Here is a 10,587-nt window from a genome sequence, read left to right on the forward strand (position 1 = left end):
GCTTTGAGGTTTAAAGTGGACATGTTGCATGACAATGTTCTGATGTCTTATCTCAGTAGAAAGTGCAGGCAGCCTGCCATTGTTGTGCCACCAGAGGGCACCGTATCCTCAGCAGAAGGTTTGTGTTTGTGATTATTGTTCAGACACAGTTTATGTCCTCATTTATGAAAGAAAGTACAACAAAAAACCACAGGCTGAGGTCTGCTGGCTGTGGAATAATATAGATTAAAAGCAGGTGGTGAATGAGTAAAAATCAACACACTCGTTTAACATAATATAATAAGCAGATTGAGTTGAGGGTTTGGAATGAATGTGGAATTATTACTCTGAAGAATAAAGTGAAGAAAATTAAATGGACTGGAATGTGTTACAAAATTACAGATGTTTTTTACAGCAGTTTATGTCGATATTATATTAATTAAAGATGTTTTGGTGAATATTCTGTGCTTCTTGAGATCACCTCAGTGCTTGCTTAAGATTCAGTTTTAAAAATGAAAACACAGGTCTTATATTAATAACTGAGCTTGATCAAAAAATAATTAAGCAACTGTATAATTCTACATTACCCACCTATAACTCCTATTTATGTCAAAGTAATTTAAAAACAGGTGAATGAGGGTCCCAGATACAACGTTGACCGTAGCAGTACAGCACAAACCACCTAATGTTCATCCACTTTATATCCACATGATTCTCAAAATCATTTAATGTTCTGAAAACTCTCGGTACGACGGGAGGAGTTCTCCGGTTCTAATTATGACTGCGGTATTAACCCTTCTGGACACATTTGGACACATTTGTCAATAAAGTTTCCGAGACTCTTTTGACGTGATTGTAATATGCGCATGCGTACTGGCGCAATGCTGCAGAGAGCGAGAGAAGGAATTCCGCAGCTGTCAAAGAACGTGCAGGAATGTGACGTTGACGACGGGGAGGTAGTCTGCCCTTTGGCCTCGTTGTTTCCAAAGTAAACATAATATGTGTCTCTGTTTCCTGTAACTCCTTAGCTCTTCAAGTCATGGTTCCGGAGCGATGAAGGGACGCTGTGCAGCCCCGTTGAGGACATAACTTTACTCGGGTCGCCATGGCCTCTCTAGCCGTGACTTCGGCGGCTCAGAGCTTCGAGGAGCATCGCAAGTCCTTCTCGCTGCTCTTCTACCGGGCTGTGCGGGACCTGAAGCCGGTCTGGATGCTGGAGGACATGCGCGCGATGGAGACGTTTTACCAGGAGGAGGACGCCTGCCACAGGACTTACACCCCGTCGGAGGCGCTGCTCTACGCTATCGTCCACGACCACCAGGCGTACGCGCGCTATCTGCTCAACCGGTACATCCACGAAGCGCTGGCGAAGCCCGGGGAGCGCTTCTGCCGGTGCCCGTCCCCTGCATCCCCACACCTGGCCATGGCCGTCCGCTACGACCGGCGCTACATTCTCGGCCTCATCTTGCAGGAGACCCACCGGATAACCGGCTCGCCCTCCTCCTCCTCTTCCTCCTCCACCTCCTGCGCGGACCGAGCCGGGTGTTTCCACATGGAGGACGGCCGAACCCCTTTGCATCTGGCCTGCGAGCTCCTGCGACCCGAGGCGGTCGTCATGCTGCTGGGGAGCGGGGCGTCCCCGCACGCCCTGGACCGCGACGGCTTGACGCCGCTGGACGTCCTCCTGGAGAAACTCGGGGACTGCAGCAAGGAGGCGAACGGCGCCGGGAGCAGGAGGCAGTGTCTGGACAACCTGCTCATGTTCATGCCGAAGGTTCACTTTAAGATGAAGGGGGCTCTGAGCAGGGAGCCGGAGCGCTGGAGCGAGGTGCTGGGCGAGGAGACCTACAAGTACCTGGCAGAAAGGAGGCCGGCTCCGCTGATCCTCGCCGCCATGCAGACTGTTCTGAAGCAGCTGAGCCCCGCGACCTTCCCGGACAGCCTGCACGAGCTGCCCATCCCCTCCTCCCTCAAACCACCGGGCCTGCTTCCTGTGCCCCAGCGGGACAGGGTGGTGGTGTAGCCTTCAGTGTGACATTGATGCATGCTCCACTATTTTAGCATGATGTGTGTGCGTGTGTGTGTGTGTGTGTGTGTGTGTGCGTGTGTGTGTGTGTGTGTGTGTGTAGCCTGTATGGCTACAAAGAGGTAACACTTCATTATAGGGCTGCACAAATACACAGTCAGGGAACAAATTACTGAATCGTACCTACAGTGACTTCATAGGCCACTGGTTGACTTACTGCAGGCTGATTGGAGCGTAGAGTTAGTTTAGCAGTGAAAGAACCAGGAAACAAACAGCCATATTCTTTCTTTTTTTACGCTAATCCAGGCATTAATAAGCAGTTTGTCTGTCTAACCTCGCGCTAAAGTGTTACCTATACTAATACCACTGCTGCAGAGCAACTCTGATGACAGTCAACTAACTGTGTTACTGTTGACTTTTTATTTATTCGGGTTTTATTTGAACTAAAAACAAAGTGATCTTATAGATCATTTGAGAACAGTCCGGTGACTTGAAGACTCTCTGGATGACTGATTATTTTTTAAATAAATAGGAATTCAAGTGTTGATCTAATGTTGGTCTTTCTTGACTCGATGAAGGCCATTGAACACATTTGTTGACATCTTGCTGACTCAAACAAAGGAAGAAACCAACCCGGGGACATACTGTCTTCACAAAAACACAGCTTGACTCAAGGTCCAGCTTTATTCCAGAGCTTTCTACCACGGCCCTCTTATAACTAATAAACTCCACCGTTAGCTCTTTCCATGAAGCCCCCTTCTCTATAATGCATTATAAACATACTTATAATCTGCTTATAGCCGTTATAATGCTATATTCATAATGCACAATCATAGCACATTATAAAGCATTGTATAATGACTTATATAAGGTCAAGCTTCATAATACTTTATAATTGCTGCTCACTTACTGACATTTTCTTTGTTACAAGGATCATAATGTATTACAATCCATAGTTGTAATACATTATAATGCACTATAATCACAGTTATAACACAAATATGTGAAAACTATATTAAAGAACAACAGAAAACATCGTTATATTCACTTTTCCTTTACTTAAAGCAAAGAATGAGCAACTTAAAATCCCACTATTATGATATTTGGCCTCATGAATTCAGAGGCTGCCTGTCTTGTTTGAGTTGTCCTGTCATGTTTGGGTTTTTTTTCGAGTAAAACATCTGCATTGAAAGAACATGAAAGAACATGTGTAACATGTGTAATTCAAGACCTTTGCTTTGCTCAGAAGCCCATCCGCCAACACTGTTGAGGGCACCGACTGGCCTACGAGCTGAATGTGTTTCACTGCTCCGGGTCGAGATGGCGCGTCTCCCTTCCTGTCTGAAAGTCTGTGCCGTCCATCAGTGGCCCATCTTCACACAGCTCCAGTGATCTGCTGAAGATCTCTGTGACGTCCGCTGCACGTGCAACATGTTTGGCTGTAAATTGCCAGCAGAGGGCAGCATTGACCAAGGTTTTAACACAAAGGTCCCTCGTGCTCATCATGATCCTGCAGGAACACAAAGTTGTTCATTGTCAATACAGTTTCAGAAACTAAACGTGAAGCCACCACTGGCTTCATCAGATAGCTTTTTATTTGCTAATACATTTAGATTCAGGCAATTATTATGTGTAATCTGATAAAGAAGACGCAAATAAACCTTCACACATTTTGCTCTCATTATAATTCACACACAAAACCCCCCCCGCTGACGGGGGAAACCAGCCCGTTGTCCTTCCCAGGGCATCAAATGCAAACGCTCTGTCACGCCAATCTCCGTCTGATACCGACGCACGAGGCACCTTTCAGCGTCTGTATGAGACACACGGGGGCTTTCAAGTATGTCCGCATACTTCTTAGACGCTTAGAGAAAATGCTCCAGTTTATGTGCTTTGAATTCACAACATCAACCACGTTTTTTCCTCCCGCCCTCCGCTGGGCTACCCCGAGCGTTGGAAAGTGACGCCAAAGTGGTTTGACAAAGCGTCAGTATGTCACGAGTTAGAATGAGAACGCGCTGTGAGAACAACCCCACACAGAAAGAGCTTCTGCGAGGCCTTTCAGGCTATTTGCGTCTAGATTTGGGGGCTTAGCCAATTGTGTCACATCACTACAGCAGTGGTCGTCTGGTGGAGATCTGCACTCCATGGCGTGATTTATTCCTTCCTTGTTACTTAGACTTGTGTCTAACAAGGTCACATAGGTCATTAATTTGTCATTTTCTCTACAAAGGGTTGCACAATGAAATACAAGTTGTTGGCCCTTCACGCTACAAAAGCATTAAACATAATACTTATATTTGAATTAGAATAGAATACATTAAAATATAATAAAATAAAATATATATATAGACAGTTACTCATAGAGAGACTTTGGTTAAGTGGGAATGAGGGTAGTGCGTAGTGCCTTATTATTCAATGCAACATTTGAGTCATTTGCAGATATACTCTTCGGTACTTTACTTCCTTGTCAAGGAAGGAGGAGGAGGATGAAACTCGATGCACAGGAGATTCTTTTCAGTTCCTCTTAAAAACAGGTTTCTTTGCATGTCACCGTGTCTTGCACCACCCAAAAATCCACATGAGAGAGAAGTGTTCATACGCCGAAGTGTTTGTTCCACTGAGGCCGTTCAGGATGCAGATGTGTGGTCCGCCGTGCAGCTTCTTCTGCGCCCTCATAATACTGAGCAGCATCCCGGCTCGTGTGGATGGCTGTGACTTTGCTCAGTCGGTTTGCGGCGCTCATGCTTCTGGGGACGTCGTGATTGGTATAATGCTGCCATGTCATCGTAAAGTGGCGGCTCTCCAGGAGCGGATCAGACCTGAAAGCTTCCACTGCTTAGAGTGAGTACAAGAACATATAAATGTTGCTACATCAGATGAAAAAGAAAATGTTTATTTCCCTTAATATTATTATTTCTCCCTAACTGTTTTCTTTTTTGTCATGCCATATTTCTTGAATCCCCCAACATTGTTTGCATTTCATACAGATGTTTTAATGTAAAAAGCAAATGCCCAATCTGAACATTGACTAATACATTTGACATAATAACAATAGGAATAATAAAATAGCTACAAATTGAATCCATTGAATCCATCTATTCGTATCATTTACAATATGTTTACAGAAATATAAAAAATAAACATGTATATGTGTGTGTGTATAGGCATAACCTACTAATCTTAATTTTAATCATTTTTGAGATAGGTGTATTAAATTAAACAGTGTAATAAAAAACATCTTTTCACTCATTGCCATGCTCTTAATTAATATTTTAATTTGAATGTAGGGTTTATGCATTTGAAGGATATATCAAGGATGTCAAACTGATTCAGCTGTGAAAATAGGTTAAAAATAAAATGCATACCTCCTTCCAACCTCATTACACAATCATTACACAATGTTTTACCATGACATTGCTCGAAATCCACAAAACCAGCCTGAAAATGAAGAAAATCTGACATTGAGGGAGGTTTTATGGAGCAGAGCCGGAGCGTTGTCGGACCCTGGTCGAAGCCGTCTGATGCTACGCTGTGATTGGCCGGTCCGTGTTTGAGGGGCGGGACTCAGCGAAGGGTCAATTAAGTCTGGGGGGTGCGGCCTTTTCCATCTTTCTTCAGCTCTGTGGTCCTGAAGATTCTCAATTAATACTTCTCATCTTCAGCATGGAGGTGTGGTCTTCTGCAGACGTCCTCTATGAACTCAAACACCTCTAACCAAAATGTCTTCAAAGATAATTTTATGTTTTTCCACCCGGTCCATTTTCAGTTTTGATCTGGAGTCATTTCTGAGATCCTTGGCTGCAATCCATGAAATTGAGGTGATAAATGCAGCCGGCTTCCTCCCGGGAGTGCGTCTTGGATATTTGATGTGTGACACATGCTCCTCTGCAAGCAAGGCGTTGCAGAGCGTGGGGCACATGCTGGAAGTCAACGGCTCTCTCAATGTGATGTGCGACTACACCGACTACAGGCCCAGAGTCAAGATCATTTTAGGAGCTATATACTCTGAGGTGTCCATCGTTGTGGCCAGACTGCTGACTGTGTACATGGTCCCTCTAGTAAGTCACAAATACTGTCTGATTAGCAAATACGTTTAACTGCCAAGTATTTAGTGCATTTATGTTCTCTGAGGGTGTTTAGACCTCATTTGTTGTGGAGGCTTTAGCGTTTCAGCTGCATTTGTTGAAGAATTACTGCAACACATTGGGAAATATGTTTGGCTTCTTATAGGGAGTTGGATGAAATCTATAATTTTCAAACTCGGATAACAACACAGGTCATTTTCGATGTATTGGTGCCTGACGTGCTAGCTATGGAAGGCATATGTTCAGTATTTTGAGGCCAAATGTTTGCCCGTACTTCCAGTCTTTGTGCTAAGATCAACCACATCCTCGTACAATCTTTTCACTGAACCCACAGAGACTAAATTGTTGTTTTTCTTCTCATCTGACTCTTGGTAAGACCTGAAACAAGCATATTTCACAGAATGGTTATACGTTTGTAATATTTGTAGTATTGTAGTACTAAATCAAAAATGTTAGTGTTACTAATCCCACTAAGGGCCGTTTCACACCTGAGTCTGTGACATACCAGCGCCCTGACGTCATCATGGCTCTTTTTGTTTTGATGCGTTGTTTATTATGATATTCTACCAGAGCTTCCTGTAATTGTTCAAAAAGTCAGACCCTTCTAAAAAAAAAATTCACACTAGAATGAACCGAACCATGCCTCAATTTGCCTCTTTGGTACAGAACATTTGGGGATTTGAGTTGACTTTTGGGTGCAAAATAAATGTAATTCTAATTTTATACCTTTTTTTATTTTATAATCTTCTTAACAGCTGAGCAGCACATCATCTGCACCAGACCTGAGCGATAAGCTGCGCTACCCAGTTTTCATGCGCACTATTCCCAGTGATAAGCATCAGACCAAAGCAGTGGCCAAAATTATGCATCACTTTGGCTGGAACTGGGTCGGGGTTGTGTACGGCGACGACGAGTACGGCAGCGCAGCTTTCCAGAGCTTCCTCAGGGATGCCGAGGAAAACAGTGTGTGCTTGGCCTACCAGGAGGCGTTGCCGAGTTACCTTGATCATTCACTCAGCCTGCAACGCATCAAGCGAGTCGCCGAGCAGATCCGCTCGTCCGATGCCCAGGTGGTACTGCTGATCCTGAAGGCGGAACTGGTTGAGGTCCTCTTTCAGGAAATGATCAGGACCGGCACATCCAGGACCTGGATTGCCAGTGATGCCTGGTCCAAGAGCAGGGCCCTCGCCCAAATGGAAGGAATCAATACGGTTGGGGACATCTTGGGCTTTACGTTTGTTTCAGAAAAGAGTGAATCGTTTGATAACTATCTCAAGAATCTCACAGCAGCAACCCTGGGAGGGTACAACCGCTTTATCGAAGAATACAAGAACCTGAGATTCAACTGCAGCTCAGAGTGTTTCTCAAACAAGCCTCCGTCTTATTGTCCCACACCTGATCTCCTGAGAATTAAATCTGCCGATGCATGCACTTTCAAGGATCCCCAAGAGCAAAACGATGACTTTCTCGTAAAGGCTCTGGATACGAGTGAAACCTTCCTTCACAAAGTCGCAGTGAGGGCCACAGCACATGCTCTTAAAAAGCTACTCAAGTGCAACAGTTCATCATGCTTGGGAGAGATTAATTTCCCACCATGGAAGGTGAGAATGGATATCATAATCAGAAAAGAACAGATTTAAATCTCTAACTTCCTTATAATTCAGGAATTACAATGTAATGTGCGTTTCTAACCCTTAGAATTCTCATGAATGGTGATCAATCTCAGTTTAATTAATGCAAAAGGACCCATTTTAATTGATATTCTACCCTTTGCTTTGCAGCTTCTTAAGGAACTGAAGAAAGTTAAGTTTGAGTTTGACAACCAGAATTTCTACTTTGACGAAAACGGTGATTTTGTAAGTTTTTATGATCTTATCATGTGGGAACAAGATGGACGCCACAGACGGTTTCAAAAGATTGGGAGATACCATGTCCTCGATGAAGAAATAAAGATCCATATTGAAAATATCATCTGGTTTTCAACAGCCAATACCACGGTAAGACAACAACGTACTCACAACATCCACTCACAGATTTGATTTGTAGTACTGTCTGTGTATCCTGACACAGGACAGCGCCTGAGTCAAGAGAAAAAGTCAGGTGGTCAGGAAATACCTCACGCTTTAAACTGCTTTTCAGACCATAAAACGCTCTGAAAACCTCTAATCCAGGGATTAGGAACCTTTTGTGGGATTCATTGCGCTGTGAGACACGACGACAGGCCGGTTTGAACTTCCCTTTCAAATTGATCAACCCGTTCTCGTTCCTTATGGTTCAATTTCCACATCTTGGTCAGTGCGCCTCAGTGTCTGACACTGACACACAGAGGAACGCAACTAATTCCAATGTAAACACACTTGTGTCCTTATTAGATGCTCACAGCAATGGCGGTAGTATAAAGAGCAAGATAGTCCACACAAGATGGCTGGGAGAGGAGATGGATGAGTCATACAAACACAGGACTTTTGACCAGGAGACTGTTGTTTCCCGTGCGAAACTAAAAGTTGTAATTCTTGTCCTGTGAGAATCTCTTTTCCTAAACCCAACTAATTGGTGCTGTTGCCTTAACCGAAACTTCCAGCAAAGGCTGGCTTAAACATGTACAGGCTATCTCTCTGCAGACTGCTCAGTCACAGCTATACTCTTGTTCTCTCGTTTTTGCTCTCTCAGGTCCCTCAGTTCAGATGCTCAGAGCGCTGCGCCCCTGGCTCAGTGAAGAAGATCCTGAACGTATACTGCTGTTACAACTGCACGCCTTGTCTGGAGGGGACCTTTACAGACGCCTGGGGTATGACTCATTGATATTCTGATTTTGTGTTTAGTTTAACTCGAGACTCTGGGGTCCTTACCGGGGACGTTTTGGCTGTCCCCATAGTGTATTTAAATAATGCTGTCCACAATAATGCCTAATATGTACACATCACCATCTTCTCTAACAGATCTTCATATCTGCAAAGCGTGCCCCAATGGAACTTGGTCTCTCAAGGGCTGGGATCAGTGCATGCCAAGATCTGAGTCCTACCTGCGATGGAAAGATACTCATCCCATCATCATGATTGCAGCCACGGCCTTTGGCATCTTGCTCTTGTTTGTTACCTTCATTGTCTTTTTGGTGTACAGAGATTCCCCACCTATGAAAAGAGCTGAGGTGAGATTGTCTTGCGTTATGATGTTTGGTCTGTCAGTGAGCTTCGCAAGTGTGATATGCTTCATGGGTAAGCCCAGTGTACACCTCTGCCGGGCCCGCCAAGTAATGTACGCCATGGGGTTCACCCTGTGCGTGTCCTGCATCCTCGTCAAGGCCTACCGTACCTTCCTGGCTTTCCTTCCCTTCGGTCAGCTGACTTGCAGGCGGCTGAACAAACTCTATAAGCCGACTGTAATTGTCATCGTCATAACTGCTCTCCAGGGGATCATCTGTCTTCTCTGGCTTATCTTTGACTCCCCTGATATTGATCCCACTCCTCCGTCCCCACAAAGCATGATCAGACCAATTCAGTGTAGTGAAGGTCCCACATACATAGGTTTCGGCTTCATGTTGGTCTACATAGCTCTGCTAGCATTGGTTGGCTTCCTCTTGGCCGTCAAAGGCAGGAAGGTTCCGCAGGAGTTCAGCGAAACAGGCTACATCATCTTCAGCATGCTGATGTACTTGTTTGTATGGGTGTGTTTTATCCCGGTCTATATCACCAACAATGAAAATGCCTCTCCTGTGCAGGCTTCGGCCATTCTGGTGTCCACTTATGGCATCATCTGCTGCCATTTCTTACCCAAGTGCTACGAAGCCCTCAGGGGGTCAAAGACGGATACGCTAGAGAGCATTCTGAGGAGATGGCGAATCGTCTCCGGTCGAAAACTTGATTTGGTGACAGACATAGACGCACATATCCCTGAAATGAATACATCCTCAGTAACGAGTAACAGGTTTTCCATATCAAGTACAACAACTATATTGAAAAGCTCAGAGACGCTGTACGAGGTCAGCCCGACAGATTCAGAGGTGATCATAACGCCTATGTCCAATAAAAAGATGCATGCCTATACGAAGCTAGGAACAAAAGGGAGGAGACGCAGGAGTATATCCATCTAAGACTGCTTCCAAGGAAATTTGATATGTGCTGTACTGTTGTGATATTTTATTATACAATTTTCCCTTTTTAAAGCCAATATTTTGTGCGATCTTTGTGCTGTAAATCCAAGTTAAAATGAGTTTTTCTTTTCTCAACCAAAGAGGACTCGTGTGTGTTGTGTACAGTTTAAAAGTGATATTAAAGCAAAAATGCTTTTTAAAGCCTTGTTGTAAATTGTTTCCATCACATGTGCACCATTTTCCCTTTATCATAACCCAAAGTCTGCATTTTAACAGATCAACAAGGTGTGAACTGTAGCTCAGCTGGATAACTTGCTACTTAACGTGGCCTTCTTTGTGTCAAGGTGATGTGAATTTACACAGAATATAAAAACTCCAGGAAGTTCCATATGTATATCTATGTA

At 44.3% G+C, this 10,587-nt stretch overlaps 2 protein-coding genes across 2 annotated transcripts; both read left to right on the plus strand.

The window, feature by feature from the left end:
* Positions 1–1,074: 1,074 nt before the first annotated feature.
* On the plus strand, positions 1,075–2,550 carry LOC306711823 (ankyrin repeat domain-containing protein 9). The gene has a single exon (XM_079180868.1). The coding sequence runs from the start codon at positions 1,085–1,087 to the stop codon at positions 2,000–2,002; it is 918 nt and encodes a 305-aa protein (XP_079036994.1). The 5' UTR covers positions 1,075–1,084; the 3' UTR covers positions 2,003–2,550.
* A 2,090-nt stretch (positions 2,551–4,640) lies between these two features.
* On the plus strand, positions 4,641–10,183 carry olfcb1 (olfactory receptor C family, b1; the record flags this gene model as incomplete). The annotated part of the gene is made up of 6 exons (XM_079180741.1): positions 4,641–4,849; positions 5,775–6,066; positions 6,849–7,694; positions 7,875–8,090; positions 8,764–8,881; positions 9,033–10,183. 6 exons carry the CDS (start codon positions 4,641–4,643, stop codon positions 10,181–10,183), a joined length of 2,832 nt encoding a protein of 943 aa, XP_079036867.1.
* Between the last annotated feature and the right edge of the window lie 404 nt (positions 10,184–10,587).

The sequence above is a fragment of the Pholis gunnellus genome, assembly GCF_910591455.1.
Source record: "Pholis gunnellus genome assembly, chromosome: 19".
Classification (NCBI taxonomy): domain Eukaryota; kingdom Metazoa; phylum Chordata; class Actinopteri; order Perciformes; family Pholidae; genus Pholis; species Pholis gunnellus.

What these genes read in the sequence shown, in the direction of transcription:
- LOC306711823 (XM_079180868.1), top strand. Translation starts at nt 1,085, where the DNA reads ATGGCCTCTCTAGCCGTGACTTCGGCGGCTCAGAGCTTCGAGGAGCAT.